The sequence below is a fragment of the Manis javanica genome, chromosome 3 (assembly GCF_040802235.1).
Source record: "Manis javanica isolate MJ-LG chromosome 3, MJ_LKY, whole genome shotgun sequence".
Lineage (NCBI taxonomy): Eukaryota > Metazoa > Chordata > Mammalia > Pholidota > Manidae > Manis > Manis javanica.
Window position 1 is genome coordinate 80,509,802 of NC_133158.1, and position 19,230 is coordinate 80,529,031.

General features: G+C 34.5%; 1 protein-coding gene and 1 pseudogene across 1 annotated transcript; both read right to left on the minus strand.

Annotated features, from left to right (window-relative positions):
* Positions 1-711: 711 nt before the first annotated feature.
* On the minus strand, positions 712-2,885 carry LOC108389173 (olfactory receptor 5K3-like). The gene is made up of 2 exons (XM_037008347.2): positions 2,870-2,885; positions 712-1,574 (listed from the first exon to the last, which is right to left on the minus strand). Exons 1-2 carry the CDS (start codon positions 2,883-2,885, stop codon positions 712-714), a joined length of 879 nt encoding a protein of 292 aa, XP_036864242.2.
* Positions 2,886-8,169: 5,284 nt separating this feature from the next.
* LOC108394649 (olfactory receptor 5K1-like) lies at positions 8,170-9,191 on the minus strand (annotated as a pseudogene).
* Between the last annotated feature and the right edge of the window lie 10,039 nt (positions 9,192-19,230).

Consider the following 19,230-nt stretch of genomic DNA (forward strand, 5'->3'; position numbering starts at 1 on the left):
CACACCCCCCTCCTATCCAGCTCAAACCTTTTCCCTTGGTAACCACTAGTCACTTCTCCATAAAATAAAAAGAAACCCTCCCATTTACAACATTACAATATCTATAGGATATTATGCTCAGTGAAGTAAGCCAGGCAGAGAAAGACAAATACCATATGATTTCACTTATTTGTGGAATATAAAACAAAGCAAAATAGAAGACACAAAAAGCAATAGACATAAAGACTGAGAAGGGATTAATTCTTGAGAACTTTGTGCTGGACATTGAATGTTATGCTTTGGAATTCTAGAATTTCCCAAGAAAATGAAGTTGAACTAACTTTTACATATGCTTTTCATTGCTAGCATTTGTTGTATTTGTTAAACATCATATTATTACCGTTTCAAGCAGTTAGTTAATAGTTTAATTATGCCTTGACTCTTTTGTGACCTCGTGGATACCCCTATCCAGTTCACTGCTGCAGGAAACTGCTAGCTTAGATTTTGAAATATATTTTAGAAGACCACTCCTTCCTCATCTTCTTTGACTCATACACCACAAAGTTTTACTAATTTAATATTTTATGTACAAAGTGGTCATTTTCTATTTTCTCATTATTCCATAATTTTGAAAAACATTTTATCAATTGAAAATCAACAGGAGATATTTGTTTCAGAATATCATTAAATTTTCATCATTAATTTATTCATAATGCTTATTACCTCCTTATTTCATAGACTATAAATGAAAGGGTTTAATAAAGGAATCATTAAAGTATAAAAAATAGTGTCAGGTATATCTTTATCTCCTTCTTTAACGGAACTTGGACAAATATATACAAAGAGAAGAGAACCACAGAACACTGAGACAGAGAGAAAGTGAGATGTACAAGTGTATAGGGCTTTGCCTCTTCCCTCTTTGGATTTCATTTGGAAAATTGTAAAAAGGATGTAGAGATAAAAGATTAGGACTATAGTAATAGAAAAGATTTGAATTGACCCCGAAAAGACAAATACCATCAGTTCATTGGTAAAAGAATCAACACAGGAAAGTCTGTATAATGGAAGAGCATCACAAAAGAAGTGATTGATTTGATGAGACCCACAGAAAGTTAACCTAAGCAGAAACCCTACCTGAATCATGGAATGCAGGTTTCCAGCTGTGTAGGCCCCTGCGGTCATCGGAATGCAGAGTTTCTTTGACATCATGGTGTGGTACTGCAGTGGCCTACATATGGCCACGTAGCGGTCATAGGCCATTGCAGCCAGGAGAAAGCAATCAGCACATTCAGCAAGGGAGAGAAAGTAAAACTGTGCCATGCATTCCTTGAGGGAAATCATTGTGTCCTTAGAAAGGAAGTTCTCTACCATCTTTGGGGTAATGGCACAGGAACAACAGGAATCCATCAGTGCAACGTTACCTAGAAAGATGTACATTGGTGCGTGAAGACGACGCTCCATGTAAATCAATGCCACCAGGCCAAGATTCCCCACCATGGTGATCAGATAGATGGTAAAGAACTCCAGGAACAGAATGGTCTTTAGCTCTGGGTGATCTGTAAATTTCATTATGATAAATTCAGTTGTAGTAGAGTCAGAGTACTTATCCTAGTCATATCCGCCTTCTGTGTAGAGATAGAAATAATGGAGATATTTGATGCTAAGATAAAGTGTATAATTTCCCTCAGATTTTCTTTTTACAATAAAAGCTGCTTCAGGCTTCCCTTAGTATCTTTGGGATACAAGCACATAACTAGGGAGCATATCAGCTTTATGATCTCAACTCTGTCACTCGGGATTCCTAAGAATATGTAGGTAATTCCCGGGGAGATACTTACAGTGGAAAAGGTTTGTTTTTTAATGTATGCATGAATAATACAAATCTAGTTTACTCATATTTTGCTAAGCATTGTCAAATAATTTCAGTATTAGTTTTTGGATTAAAGATGCCTAAAATAAATTTCAAGTCAACTTTCCTAATACACATATATTTAATCTGAGCAAAAGTTTTCATATCATCTCCCAGTAGACTGATTGTGGAAATAGTATACCACAGATATGTTAAAATTATATTTTAGGAATTGCACAGATATCACTAAGTATTAAAGATGGGACTATTATCCTTTAGGGGAATTACTTGGAAACCTAAGGAAATAAATGTCCACAGATTGTCAACTGCCTCATCCCTTTTCCCCGTGTCATAACCAAGTCCATAAATATCGCCGCTGTTCTTGCCATTACGCATGTTAAATTTTGCCCAAATATCTGAATGTTTTCCCTCTTTTTGACATACAATGCTACTTAGTAAAGTTTTAGCCAAATGCCTGAACCACACTGATCTCCATGTTCTGAATCCTCGAGCACATGTTATGTACCCAACCCAGTTAAGAGTTGCTAGTGCGTAACCTCCGTGGTATTTCTTTCTCACGTGCGCCTGCACAATTTCTTACTAGAACTACAGATATTTGAGGTTAGCTGCAACTTCTTATTAGAGTTGTGCAATGCTTTGGAGAAAAAGCAGTATTGGTTGTAGTCCTAGCTCCACCCTGAGACCAGGGATGGGGCAACTTGTTTCCAGTATTCTGCCAATGATCCTTAGTGACCTTATTGGTTTCTGCAGATTGAGGGAGTTAAGGTGAATAACATGCTACAAAGGAAATTATTCAGAATTCATCATTTTAGAAATTTAGGTATCATTCTTTCATGTTAATTAATCATCTTTTTTTCTGTTTCCTGTGAAAATTATATAATATTCTCTATATCACATTACATTAAAAGCTAATAAATAAAAGTAAGCTTGCCTGTATACTTTAGTTTTCTAACACTAAGGAGATGAGAAAACCCTTTAAATATTAAAGAGTTTTGTGACCAAATTTTGTTTTCCTTAAAGGGTCATCTTCTATCATTATTTAGTGATCCACTAGGACATATTGACTGGTATGTCTAATCATATAAACTGTATTGACAAAATAGGTTTATTTTACCATATAAAAGCATCAGAATAAAGCACAAGCTGAAATTTTCTGTTTGTTTTAAAGTACTAAATATAAGCCACTTAATTATTCAGGCCTATTAGAAGTAACTTTCAAAATATGTACCTGATTTATTTTATTGAATTTCTGTGTTTTTACTTGTATATTTAGAAATTCCACTTTATTAAATAATAATAGGTCATGTGAATTTCAGTTAATTGTCATCCTTATTTCTCATAGGTTTCTCAGTTTTGAGAAGAGCTATGTAATGTAAGTAAGAATTTGAAATTTAAGAAACCGTTGTATGATTAATAAATCAGATAAGTAAATATTTGTGCATGCTACTATTAAAACTAAAAATAAATTAGGATATTTCCCTTACCTAGATTTCACTGAGATGTGTTTTATAACATCTCATTGTTTTCTTCATGGTGTTTGATGTCATAGAATTTCATAATATAAATTTTGGTCTAAAACATTTGGGACTTAAAGAATGAAATCCTTGGAGACTACAGTAGGTCAGTGTCAGTAATTATGCCCCTTAGAATTTGAAATTAAAACTTTCCATCCAATGCTTAAGGGATTTTCCTACAATGACATCAGTTTATTTTTGTGGGTAGATTCAGTCCTCAAAACATATAACTATGTGACATTAACTGAAGATGACTTTTGAGACAATGAGGACAGAGCTACTGGCATTCACTAAAGTTGCTGAGATAATTTGATGATCATCTTGATGATTGTTACATAACTGACTTCACCAGTTGTGTTCATTATTCTCTGCTTAAAATATAAAAAAGCAGAAAAGTCTCAGGTTATTTAGACATATTATTGGAGGAATTAATATGGCTTATGGAATTAATATAGTTTATAGAAGACAGTTAGGTTTTGGAGAGGAGATTACCAGGTGAGGTAGGTTCAGCCATGGTCATCAACTTCATGCTGTGAGGTGAACTTGTCCCCACATCCTGCAAAGTCCTGGCTGGGTTGGAAGCTCTGCTATCATTTGTCCAACGTGGGAATTACTGAGATTGTTGTCCTTTCTTTTCACTTCACCCCAACTGTCTATTGTTACACTGTCTTTTCCCTTCATTCCTCTGAACACTCTGTAGTATTCATTTATTAATCCACTTGTAACTGGTCACTCTGTCCCCTCAGCCCATACCATATCACATAGGTTTCAAAGGGAAGGGGTTTTTCTGTTATGTTCATTCCTGCAATTTGAGCAACTTGACACTGCAGTGTGTGACACTTTGTAGTACCACAAATGTTTGTCAGAAGAATTTAAAAAAATGATACTCCCCTGTGCAGGAATTCATAATAGTCCTTCATTATTTTTCAAACCAAGTCATTTACCTTATTTTAGCATTCTGGATGCTCTGCAGTCTCTTTCTATCTTACCTATCACATTGCTTTCTTCCTGTCATCTCAGGGCACTTGGTTTGTGACCCCTTTTCTGTTCCTTTGTGCACTTTCTCCACGTATTTTGCTTGTCTTGTTTCTTTTCTTCTCTCTCTCCTTCAATCCCATCTTACTTATACATCAGGCCAAATGTAATCTCCATGAGGACTTTTCTAAGTCCTTTAAATCAAATGGATTTTTCCTCTTTCTGTTTTACATAATACTAACTAGCTTTCATAACACACTTGCTACTTTACCAAGTGTGTATTGTATGTCTTCATTGTGAAATCTGGACTCTCCTTAATTCACTGATCATATTATACATCTTTCAGGTTCCTGACTACAAACTGAGCTGGGTCCTCAAAACATGCTGCACTGATTGCTAAAATATCCATTCTGTTAAATTTTATCAAGTCTTTGTAATGTAAAGGCTCTGGAAAAGATAATGGGTAGAGTGGATAGACAATGTGAAGGTGCTGAGTATTAGAAGTTATTAGGGTTTACATGTGGCTCCTGACAAGAAGCTCATAATAAAGAGGGCAGAAAGACACACTGCTAACTAGCTTGCAGTGTAGCCTGTTATATAGAAAAGTGTAAACATGTCATATAAAAATATAGTGAAAGAAATGAATGGTGACCTAGAGGAAGACAGAAAGACTTTTCAATGGAAATGTCGTTTCACTCAAACCTTGCAGGAAAAATAGGATCACAATAAACTAGTGCATGAGGAAATGAAGCAGCCTGATGGAATCACATGACAACAGCCTGAAAGCAAGACTGAATTAATACATGCGTAAGCTTACACCACTGTGAAGCTTACTGATACATGTTGTATGACAATTGCAGGCAGTATAAAGGGAAGGGAGAAATAGATAGGAAATTTTTCGATTAGATTCCTTCCTTTTTTTTGACCACTACCCCGTTAACTGAATCCTTTTGTTAAGTAAGGTGTGAAATAACTCTATGTGCTGAATCTTAAAAACATCTAAATATCGGCAGTTGCAAATAGAAGAACCACCTCACTTTCAAAGAAAGGATATTAGTTTTGCATTTCAACAGCAACATCAGAGCAAGATATTGTGTGTCAGTGTATTTAGGAAACTGAAGGTAAACAGTGTGAGCCAAGGGTTTTATACCCAGATAAGCTACAGTTTCCAATGACTGCATGTACAACGAATCAAGGTCTTTAAGTATTGCTAGAAAGACACAGTTATAATTGCTGTAGACAAGATCCAGAAGTGGGCAAAACTTTAAGGAGAAAAAGAATTTTAATAATCTCAAAATATCTCCTAAAGATATTTTTCCATGTATTTTTTAATTGAAATACAGTTGACATATAATATTATATTTCTTTCAAATATGTAACACAGTGATTCAACAGTCATACCCGTTATTAAATCCTCATGCCAACTAGTGCAGTTACTATCTGTCAAGATAGACAGATGTTACAGAACCATTGGCTATATTTTCCATGCTGCATTGCAATTCCTGTGACCAATTTATATTATGATTGAGATTTTTGTGCCTCTTCATCCCCCTCATCCTCTGCACTCCCTACCCCAACCCCTTCCTGATGGTAACCATAAGTCTCAGTGTCTATGAGTCTACTGCTGTTTTGTTCATTTTGTTTTGTTTTTAGATTCCAGATGTAAGTGAAATAATACAGTATGTTTCTTTCTCCAACCGGTTTACTTTACTTAGCATTATACCCTATAAGTCCATCCATTTGTTGTTGCAAATGGCAGGACTTCTTTCTTCTTTATGGTGAATAATATTCCATCATGTATATGTATCACCTCTTCTTCATCAGTTCATCCATTGATGTGCACTCTGGTTGCTTCCATATGTTGGCTGTATTAAAAATACAGTGCAGCAACAAACATAGGGGTTCAAATATCTTTACAAATAAGAGATTTTGTTATCTTTGGGTAAATTCCTAGAAGGGGAATTATTGGGCCATATGATATTCTACTTTAAGTTTTCCAAGGATCCTCCATACTGCTTTCCATAGTGGCTGCACCAATTTATATTCCCATCAGCAGTGTATGAGGGTTCGATTTTCTCCAGACATCCTCACCCGTACTTGTTATTTCTTGTCTCTTGGCAAGTAGCCATTCTAACTTATGTGAGGTGATATCTCATTGTGGTTTCAATTTGCATTTCCCTGATGATTAGTGATATGGAGCATCTCTTCATGTGCCTGTTGGCCATCTGTATTTCTTCTTTGGGAAAATGTCTGTTTGGGTCCTCTGCCCATTTTTTAATTGGGTTATTTGTTTTTTTGGTTTTGGGACATATGAGTTCTTCATTTATTTTGGATATTAACCCCTTATGATATATTATTTGCAAGTATGTTCTCCCATACAATTGTCTGCCCTTTTGTTGTGATGATGGTGTCCTTTGCTGTATAGAAACTTTTAGTTTGATGTAGTCCTATGTGTTCCTATTTTGCTTTTGTTGCTTTTGTGTGGGGATATGTATCCAAACAAAAAATTTCTCATGCTTACATTCAGGAGATTTTTTACTATATTTTCTTTTAAGAGTTTTATAGGTTCATGTCTCCTATTTAGCTCTTTAATCCATTTTGAATGTACTTTTGTGTATGGAGGTAGACAGTAATCCAGTTTCATTCTCTTGCATGTAGCTGTACAGTTTCTCTAATACAATTTATTGAAGAGACTGTCTTTTCCCATGTATTTTCATGGCTCCTTAATCATATATTAATAGGTCATATTTGTCCATACATTGTCCATACATTATTATTAGACTCTGTATTCTGTTCCATTGTTCTATGGGTCTGTTCTTGTGTCAGTACCATACTGTTCTGGTTACCATACCTTGTAGTGTATCTGGAAGTCATAGAGCATAATACCCCTAACTCTGTTTTTCTTTTCAAGTTTGCTCTGGCTATTCAGGGTCTTTTGTGATTTTATGTGAATTTTAGGATTATTTGTTTTAGTTCATTGAAAAATGCTAATGCTATGAATATATCAGTTATTTATATTGGAATCAGGTTGATGTATTCCCTGTAAAAAGTGAGAACAATAATAATATTAAAGCAAAAACCACTCCCTGTATTTAATTCATATATTCAGAAATTGTAGTATCATATATGATAGACTATGAACCAAAGTACATGAAAATAATACCAATCCATAGTGACTTCAATAAAAATGTCATCATTTTCAACTACTGAATGATGTCATCAATACACAGATATTCTACCATGAAGTAAAATTGCCTAATGTATGGATGAAAAATGTGCTTGATAAAGAGCATATGTATTTTACATGAGTTAGTGTTCAAATTATTTCAAACACAAAGGAAATTGAGAAACAAATTCAAATATACTATTTACTTCTGACTCATGCTGTTGCTCAAGAATAGATTAAATCTTGGAAACTTGGAATGTGCTAGAATTTGAAAGATTGTGCTATGGGATTTTAGAGATTTGCCTACAATGTTAAATGGAAACAACCATTATATATACTGGTTCCATTTCTGCTATAGGTTGGATTTATTGAAAATTCTTAACTCATTACACTTTGAAATAATTAGTTCCTAGTTTAATTAATTTGACTGTAACACAGTTTGTGACCTCTAGGGTACTTATCCAGTATTACTGCTGTAACTGAGTAGCTTAGATTTTGAAATACATTTTACACGTATATGTCCTTTCTGAACTTGTTTGACTCATACAGAATTATAATAATTTGCTTTCTGTGTGCAAGTTGTTCATGTTCCACTTACCCTATTTTCAATGATTTTGAAAGTTTTTAACGAATTAAAATGATTTACCACAGTTTTTTTCACAGTATTATGAAATATGCTTCATAGTTTTTCTCATAACATTTATAACTTCCTTGTTTCTTAGAGTATAAATTAAAAGGTTTAATAAAGGAATCACTACAGTATAAAAAACAGCTATAGGTGTATCTTTATCTGCTTCTTTAACTGAATTTGGTCGAATATACATGGATAGAAGAGAACCATAGAGTATTGAGACAGAGAGAAAGTGGGATGCACAAGTAGATAAGGCTTTGCCTCTTCCCCATTTAGATTTCATTTGAAAGATCATGAAAAGGATACAGAGATAAGAGATTACCATTATGATAACAGAGAATATTGAAATTGACCCTGCAAAAATAAACATCATCAATTCATTGATATAAGGATCAACAAAATGGAAGAACATCACAAAAGAAGTGATTGATTTGATGAGATCCACAGGAAATTAACCTAAATAGAAACCCTACCTGATTCATGGAATGCAGGTTTCCTGCTATATAAGCCCCTGTGGTCATGTGAATGCAGAGTTTCTTTGACATCATGGTGTGGTACTTCACTGGCCTACATATGGCCACATAGTGATCATAGGCCATTGCAGTTAAGAGAAGCAATCTGCAGTTTCAGCAAGGCAGAGAAAGTAAAACTGCCATGCATTCCTTGAGGGAAATAATTCTGTCCTTAGAAAAGAAGTTCTCTAACATCTCCGGGGTAATGGCACAGGAACAACAGGAATCCGTCAGCTCAATTTGACCCAGAAAGATATACATTGGCATGTGAAGACGACTCTCCATATAAATCAATGCCACCAGGCTGAGATTTTCCACCATGGTGATCAGATCGATGGTAAGGAACACCACAGTCAGAAGGACCTTCTCATCTGGGTGATCTATAAATCCCCTGAGGATAAATTCATTTGTCAAGGACTGGTTTACCTCAATCATATCCACCGTGTCTGTTGAGATAGGAACCATGGAGATAAAAGATGCTAAGTTAGAGTGTGTATAATTTCCCTTCAAAAAATTCTTTTTATAACAGGGATAGGAGCTGCTTCAAAGTCTCCCTACTATCTTTGGGATCCAGCACACAATTCTCTAGAGGAAATTTATTGCCATCCATAACATGTCTGCTTTATGACCTCAACTCTGACACTCAGGATTCATGAGATTATTTTGATTATTTCAGAGAGGGTACTCCTAGTAGAAAGTTTTATTTTTATGAATTCATACAGGAATAGTATATATATATATCTTTGTACCAATATTTTCTCTAATAATTTCAGAATCAGTTTTTATATTAAAGATCCTTAATTTTAAAATCTCTTTTCATATGTATATATTCTTTTTCCATTAAACAAAAAGGTTTCATATAGTCTTACAATGGGATGAATGTTTCAAAAATAGCATACAATAGATTAAGTGTATACCTTAAGTATTGTATGAAGATTGTCAATGATTAAGAAGAAGACTATGTATCTTTAAAGAATATAGCCTTGGAAACCTAGGAATTATACATTCATTGATTTATCAACTCTCTCGTCCATTTTTACCTAGGTTACCTCCATATCCTTAAGTACTGACTCTGTCCACGCCATTATTCTTATTTCCCAGATATTTAAATCTTTTATTCCTTTATGTAAAGCACAGCTTTTATTGTTTTATTGCTACTTAATGAAGTTTTAACTAAGTGCCCCCAACCACACTGACCTCTGTTTCCTGTGCTCTCAAGTATGTCCTGCATACTGAGCAAAATCTAGAATGGTTTATGTTATAATCTACATTGCTTTTTTTCCTCATATGTGCATACATAATCTCCTTACTAGATTGTAGGCATTGAGGGTAGCTGTGGTTCCTACTTCTTTCTAATAAGAGCTGTAAAACAGTATGGAGGAAAATGCAGTGTTAATCCCAGTCTTAGCTCCACCTGGAGGACCTCGGATGGGAGAGCTTGTTTTCCGTGTCCCACCAGTGATCCTTATTTGTCCTCTACTGAAAAATGAGGCTTAATTTTGAAGAAAGGTTTACAAGGGAAATTATTCAAAAATTATTCAAAACTCATCATTTAAAAAAATTAACGATTAATTTCCAAAATATGTAAGGAATTCATACAATTCAGTAATACAAATACAATCTGATTTAAAAAACAGAGCAACTAGATATTTTCCAAGGAAAACATCCAAATTGGCAATTAGTATATGGAAAGATGCTCAGTATTACTAACCATCAGGGAAATGCGCATGAAACCACAATTAGGTATATTTCACACCTGTCAAAATGCCTGTCATCAGGAATACAAGTGATCAGAAGTATTGGCAAAAATGTAAAAGCAAAAGGAATTCTCATACAATGTTGGTGGGAATGTAAATTAGTTCCACCAGTATGGGTAACTATATGGAGATTCCTCAAAAAATAAACTGGTCTGTATGATCCTGCATTTCCTTTTCTGGATATATACTGGAAAGAAATGAAAACAAGTTATTGAAGGGATGTCTACATTCCCATGTTCATTGCAGCATTATTCACAATAGCCAAAGCATGGAAGCAACCTGCGCGCCCGTCAACTGATGAATGTATAAAGAAGATGTGGTATATAGACAACAAATATTATTCAGCCGTGAGAAACAAAGAAGTCCTATTGTTCGCCACACATGGATAGACCTTAAGGACGTTATGCTAAGTTAGATAATTCATACAGAGAAAGACAAATACTGTTATAACTTATGTGGAATCTATAAAGTGAAGTCAAAAACAGAGTAATATGGTAGTTAATAGGCTGTGTGGGGAATAGGAGATATACCCTTTAAGGCTACAAACTTGCAAATAACAGATAACTAAGTCTTTGTGATCTAATGTACAATATAATGAATACAGACAACAATATTGTACTGTAATCATCAAAATTTCTAAGTGAGTAGATCTTAATAATTATTCCCACTAGAAAAAAATGAAAATCTGTGATGTGATAGAGTGCTACCTACACTACAATGGTGATCATATTACCTTATAATAATGTATCAAATCAACATCTTTACTTTAAATTTACACAATTTTATAATTCAAATTATTTTAATAAAATATGCTTTTTTTCCCCAAAATACATTATGTATCTTTTTTCCTGAATTGATTTATTGACTGTTTTTCTGTTTCTGGGAAATTATCTGAGATTTTCTAGAGCTTATCAGAGTAAATTAAAAGCTAATAAATAAAAGTAAGCTTGTCTGTTCGGTAAGATTCCTCAAGGGAGGAACAACCTAAGACAGGCACAGTCGCAGGGGCGCCATCAGGTGAGAAATTGGGAATCAACAGTGGTGAGGCTTAGAATCTCACCGCCCCTGTTTTGAGAGAAATCTGCATCCGTGGATGTTTTAAGGCCCTTGTCTAGCTTGGATTAACACATAGTCTACAGGCACACGCCTGATCATCTACAATTGCTCTCTTACAACACTAAACTATGTTTTCTACCTTTATCTTGCATCTACCTACCACTTCAGCATTTTATTAAAAATAAAAAAAATAATAATAATAAAGGGAGAAATGTGGGATCAACATATAAATCAAGTATAAAAATCAAACGAATATTCATATCTGACCTGATTGTTTATAATTCATAATGCGTGATCAAAACCGAAAGTTTCTGTGAGGAATGCCCTTGTACTGTTCACCATGTAAGAACTTATTCGCTATGTAAGAATTCGTTCACTATGTAAGAACTTGTTCGTTATGATTCAGAAGATTGGAGACTGACGAGAATTAGGCTTGAGATGGATTAATGATTGTGCATTGAGCATTGACCCCCCTATACAGAATTTTATTGTTGTTAACAACCATTTGATCAATAAATATGAGAGATGCCCTCTCAAAAAAAAATGTAAATGTATACATGCATGTACATATATTTTAAAACTAAATTGGAATTATAAAAAAGAAGTAAACTTGTCTATATACTTTAGTTTTCTAACACTTAAATAGAGAAAACCCTTTAAATCTCAATATAATTTTTGAAAACAATTATGCTTTCCTTTAAAAGTCTGTCTTCTATCATTATTTGGTGGTGCATTATGGCATTTTTACTGATGGGCCTAGTGATATAAATTCTATGTTCAAAATGGGCTTACTTTTCCATAATCAACACATCAAATAAAGGCATTGGCTGAAAATTTTAGAATTTGTTTTATAATATTAAATGCAAGCCACTTAATTATTCAGCTAAGTCTGAAATAAAGTATGTGAATTATTTGTGGAATTACTTTGTGTCCATTCCTGTGAATTTTAAATTTTTATCTTATAATCAGAAATGGTCAGTGGGAATTGTAGTTGATACTCATTCTAGTTTCATAGCCTTCAGTTTTGAGAAGAGATGGAAAGATAAGTAAGAAACTGAAATCTAAGAAAAATGAAAAAATGCCAATTATTTGAGCTAAGTAAATATTTATGGATGCTAATATTAAAAGTAAAAATAGAATAGTTCCCTTACCTAGATTTCCCTGAGAAGAGTTTTGTAACAGGCTGTGTTTGCTTTGTGATGTTAGGTCTCAGAGAATTTCAGAATATAATCCATGGTCTCTAAAACATATGGGACTAAAAGAACAAAACTATGGGAGGCTACTATAGTTCAAAGTGCATAATTGTATGTTCCTTAAAAGTACAAAGTCAAAATTTTCCATCAATTTCTAAAGGGATTTCCCTGCATCGACATCAAAGTATTTCTGCGGGGAGATTCAGTTCTCAAGACATACATATAAACCATGTGACATTAATTAAAATGCCTGTGAGACAATGAGGTTAAAGAAAATGACCTTCACTGAAGTCACTAAGGTCATTTGATTATCTTCTGACTTGTTATTATAACTGACCTCCTTTTAAATTTCTGTTTATTATTTTGTACGAATGTAAAAGGAGCAGAAAAAAGTCTCAGGTTGGCTTGATCTCTTGCTGGGGAAATTAATATAAAGCAGGATTAATATGGTTTCTGAAATATGATCAGGATTTTTGAAAATAGCATAAAAGGTGTGGTGTATTCAGTCAGCCTCATCAACCTCACTTGGTGGATTGAATTTGTCCCCATGCTTTGTAAAACCCTCGCTGGAATTTTCAGTATTATTTTTCATGCACAAATGAATTAGTGAGATTGCTGTTTTTTACCACTTTACTCCAGTTGCCTTTATCTTTCTTGCACTTCTCCTTTTCATTCCACTAATCACTCTTCAATATATTATTTATTTATTTGTTAGTACATTTATAATCATTTACTCCTTCCCCCCTTCTACCATTAGCATATAGACTTCAGAGGGAAGGGACTCCTCTGCTATATTCATTTTTTTATTTCTAAAACCTTAAATAATGTTTGAACCTTTATAGTGCTCAACAAATTTTGTCAGATGGAAAAAAAATGATCATCCACTGCTGAAGAATTCAAAATGGCACTCATTAGTTTCAAATGAAGTCCATTTTCCTTATTTTGGTATTCCAGATGCTTCACAGTCTCTCTGCATCTTTCCTATTCTATTGCTTTGTTCCTAACATCTCAGGGCACCTGGCCGTTTGCATCCCTTCCCTGTTCCTCTGTGACTTGCTTCAGTTAATTTCCTCATAATGTTTCCCGCACCTAGAACACCTTCTCCCTCTTTTCTTCCCAGTCCTTGTCATCCTCGGCTCAAATCCATCTTCTCCATGGGGACTTAATCAGATCTTTAAATAGAACTGATTTTTCCTTTTCCTAATCTACATGATACTTACCTGCTTTGAGGAAAATAATGCCACTTTATCTACTGTGAATTCTATGTCTCTTGATTATAAGAATTTAGACTAAATATCTGTAAGTCACCAATCATCCTACATCTTTGGGTACCTGACAACAAACTGAGCTATGTTCTCAATGCATGCTACATTGATTGCTAAAATTTCCATTCTGTTTAACCTTTATCATGTACTTACAGTATACAGGGAATTAGAAGAGCCAAGTGGGTTGAGTGGATGTGAGTGTGGTGGCCATAAGATTCTTGAGTTTTAAAAAGGGCTTCTGACAAGAAGCTCATTATTTAGTAGAGGGGATACTTACATTGCTAACTAGTGTACTACTTAGGTTCTGATATTAAAAAGTATAAACATTATGTAAAAATATAGTGAAAGAAGTGAATGGAAAAAAGATTTCTCAATGAAAGTATCCTTTCAGATGAACCTTACAAGATAAGTAGGTTATAATTAGATGAGCACATGAGGAAAAGAAGGAACCTCAGAGAAGGATATAATAAAAGCCTTGAAGCTTGAAAAAGCAAGACAATTAAAAGGATGGATAGTAAATCAGGGTGGCTGAAGCTTACACATACATGACTAGAAGACACAAGTACTATAAAGGGAATGGGAAATTAGATTAGAAATTGTGTGTATATGTAGTTCTGTGTGAATTTGAGAGGAGGTAGATTCAGACTCTTTCTACATGGTCATCTTGGACCTGACTCTGTGTGCTATTTTTAATTTTTTGAGGAACTTGCATACTGTTTTCCTTATTTGCTGCACCAACTTACATTCCCATCAACAGTGTTCAAAGGTTTCCTTTTCTCCACAACGTCACCAACACTTGTTATTTCTTGCGTTTTTAATAAAGTGTAAGATGGTATCTCATGGTGGTTTTGACTTCGATGTGGAACATATTTTCATGTATCTATTGGAGATCTGCATGTGTTCTTTGGGAAAAATGTGGATTCAACTCATCTGCCCATTTGTAAATCAGATCCTTGTCTTTCTATATATGAGTTATATGAAATGTTTTTATATTTTGGATATTAACCCCTTAGCAGATTATTATTTGAAAATATTTTTTTCCCATTCCATTATTTGCATCTCATTTTATTGATGGTTTCCTTTACTGTGCAGAATTTTTTTTGTTTGATATACTCTCATTTGGTTATTTTTTCTTTTGTTGCCTTTGCTTTTGGTGTCAAATCTGAACACTAAACACCAAGACCAATTTCAGGAGCTTTACCACCTATGTTTTCCTTTAGAAGTTTTGTAGTTTCAGATCTTATGTTCAAGTCTTTCATTCATTCTGGTTAGTTTAGGTGTATGCTGTAAGATAGTGGTCCACTTTCATTATTTGACATGTGGCTATCCATTCTTCCCAGAACCACTCACTGAAAAGACTGTCCTGTCCCCCTTGTATAATCTTGGCTCCTTTGTCATAAATTAATTGACCACATATGCATGGGTTTATTTCTGGCCTCTCTATTATGTTCCCTCGACTCTGTATCAGTTATTTGTCAGTATCACAGTGTTTTGATTCCTAGAGCTGTGTAATATAGTTTGATATCATGGAAAAAGATACCTGCTGTTTGTTGTTCTTTCTCAAAATTGCTTTGGCTATGTGGGATACTTTGTGATTGCATATAAATTTTAGGACTATTCTACTTCTGTGAAAAATGCCATTGGAATTTTGATAGGGATTGTATTTGAATCTGATTTGGGTAGTATGGACATTTAGCAATATTAATTATTCCAGTTCATGAGCATGGAATATCTTTCCATTTATTTGTATCATTTTCAATTTCTTTCATCAATGTCTTATATTTTACAAAGTACCAGTCTGTCACCCCCTATGATAGATTTATTTCTAGGTATTTTATTCTTTTTGATGCATTTGTAAATATGATTGTTTCCTTAATTTCTGATACTTTGTCCTTAGTGTTTAGAAATGCAACAAAATTTGTATTGATTCATATCCTGTAACTTTACTGAATTCTGTTACTGTATCTCAGTTTTCTATGGAACTTTTGGGACTTTCATGTATCATATCTAAACATATCTGCAGTTATTTACAGTTTTAGCTCATCCTTTCCTATCTGGGTGCCTTTTATTTCTTTTTCTTGCCTAATTGCTAGAAATTCCAATACTATATTGAATAAAAGTGTTGTGAGTGGGCATCTTTGCCTTGTTCTAGATCTTAGAGGAAAGATTTTAGGTTTCCATCAATGAATATGTTTTTGGCCCTGAGCTTGTCATATCCAGCCTTTATTGTGTTGAGATGCCTTCCCTGTATACCCACTTTGTTGGAAGTTTTTATCACAAATGGTTGTTGAACTTTGTATTTTTCAGCATCTACTGAGATAAGCATATGATTTTTTAAAATTTTGGTATCATTAATGTACACATACATGAGCAACATTATGGTTACTAGCCTCCCCCTATTATCAAGTCCCCACCACATACCCCATTACAGTCACTGTCCATCAGCAAAGTAAGATGCTATAGAATCACTGCTTGTCTTCTCTGCGGTATACTGCCTTCCCTGTGTCCCCTACTACATTATGTGTGCTAATGGTAATGCCCCTTATTCCCCCTTGTCCCTCCTGTCCCACCCATCCTCCCCAGTCCCTTTCCCTTTGTAACTGTTAGTCCATTCTTGGGTTCTGTGAGTCTGCTGATGTTTTGTTCCTTCAGTTTTCTCTTTGTTCTTATACTCCACAGATGAGTGAAATCATTTGATACTTGTCTTTCTCTGCCTGGCTTATTTCACTGAGCATAATATCCTGTAGCTCCATCCATGTTGTTGCAAATGGTAGGATTTGTTTATTCTTATGGCTGAATAATATTCCATTGTGTATATGTACCCCATCTTTATCCATTCATCTACTGATGGACACTTAGGTTGCTTCCATATCTTGGCTATTGTAAATAGTGTTGTGGTAAAAATAGGGGTGCATATGTCTTTTTCAAACTGGGCTCCTGCATTCTTAGGGTAAATTCCTAGGAGTGGAATTTCTGGGTCAAATGGTATTTCTATTTTGAGTTTTTTGAGGAACCTCCATACTGCTTTCCACAACGGTTGTAATAATTTACATTCCCACCAGCAGTGGAGGAGGACTCCCCTTTCTCCACATCCTCATCAACATTTCTTGTTGTTTGTCTTTTGGATGTTGGCCATCCTTACTGTTGTGAAGTGATATCTCATTATGGTTTTAAGTTGCATTTCTCTGATGATTAGCAATGTGAAGCATCTTTTCATGTGTTTGTTGACCATCTGAATTTCTTCTTTGGAGAACTGTCTGTTCAGCTCCTCTGCCCATTTTTTAATTGAATTACTTGCTTTTTGTTGAAGTGCTTGAGCTCTTTATATATTTTGGATGTTAACCCCTTATCGGATCTGATATTTATGAATACATTCTCCCATACTGTAGGATGTCTTTTTGTTCGACTGATGGTGTGATTTGCTATACAGAAGCTTTTTAGTTTGATGTAGTCCCACTTGTTCATTTTTGCTTTTGATTCCCTTGCCTGAGGAGATATGTTCATAAAGAAGTTGCTCATGTCTATGGCTAAGAGATTTTTGCCTATGTTTTTTTCTAAGATTTTTATGGTTTCATGACTTATATTCAGGTCTTTGATCCATTTTGAGTTTATTTTCATGTATGGGGTTAGACAATATTCCAGTTTCATTCTCTTGCATGTAGCTGTCCAGTTTTGCCAACACCAGCTGTAGAAGAGGCTGTCACTTCACCATTGTATTTTCATGCCTTCTTTATCATATATTAATTGACTGTATATGCTTGGGTTTATATATGGGTGCTTTAGTCTGTTCCACTGGTCCATGGGTCTGTTCTTTTGCCCGTACCAAATTGTCTTGATTACTGTGGCTTTGTAGCAGAGCTTGAAGTTGTGAAGCATAATCCCCCAACTTTTTTCTTCCTTGTCAGGATTTCTTTGGCTATTTGGGGTCTTTTGTGGTTCCATATGAATTTTAGAACTATTTGCTCTAGTTTGTTTAAGAATGCTGTCAGTATTTTGATAGGGACTGCATTGAATCTCTAGATTGCTTTAGACAGGATGGCCATTTTGACAATACTAATTCTTCCTATCCATGAGCACGGGATGTGTTTCCATTTATTGGTATCTTTAATTTCTCTCATGAGTGTCTTCTAGTTTTCAGAGTATAGTTCTTTCACTTCCTTGGTTAGGTTTATGCCTAGATGTTTTATTCTTTTTGATGCAATTCTGAATGGAATGCTTTTCCTGATTTCTTTCTGCTAGTTCATCTTTAGTGTATAGTAGTGCAACAGGTTTTTGTGTATTAATTTTGTATCCTGCAACTTTGCTGAATTCATATATTAGATCCAGTAGTTTTGGAGTGGATTCTTTCGGGTTTTTTATGTACAATATCATGTCATCTGCAACAGGGACAGTTTCATTTCTTCCTTGCCGATCTGGATGCCTTTTATTTCTTTGTTTTGTCTGATTGCCACGGCGTGGACCTCCAGATCTATGTCGAATAAAAGTGGGGAGGTTTGGCATCCTTGCTTGTTCTTGATCTTTAAGGAAAAGATTTAGTCTTCACATTTTTAAGTTATAATGTTGGCTGTGGGTTTGTCATATATGGCCTTTAATATGTTGAGGTACTTGCCCTCTATACCTATTTTGTTGAGAGTTTTTATCATGAATGGATGTTGAATTTTGTTGAATGTTTTTTCAGCATCTATGGAGATGATCATGTGGTTTTGTTCATTTTTTTTGTTTACGTGACCAATGATGTTGATGGATTTTCGAATGTCATACCATCCTTGTATCCCTGGAATAAATACTACTTGATCATGATAGATAATCTTTTTAATGTGTTCTTGATTTTGTTTTGCTAATATTTTGTTGAGTGTTTTTGCATCTATGTTTATCAGTGATATTGCTCTGTAATTCTCTTTTTTGTGTGTGGTGTTTTTGCCTGGTTTTGGTATTAGGTGTTGCTGATCTTGTAGAATGAGTTTGCAAGTATTTCCTCCTCTTCTACTTTTTGGAAAACTTTAAGGAGGATGGGTATTATGCCTTTAAATATTCAGTAAACATCAGCGATGAACCCATCTCATCCAGGTGTTTTTCCTTTGGTAGTTTTTGGATTACTGTTTCAATTTCATTGCTGGTGATAGGTCTGTTTAGAATTTCTGTTTTTCTGCTGGGTGAGTCTTGGAGGATTGTATTTTTCCTAGAAAGGTGTCCATTTTTTCTAGGTTTTCCAATTTGTTATCATACAGATTTTCATAGTATTCTGTAATAATTCTTTGTATTTCTTTGTTGTCTGTAATGATTTTTCATTCTTCATGTCTAATTCTGTTTAT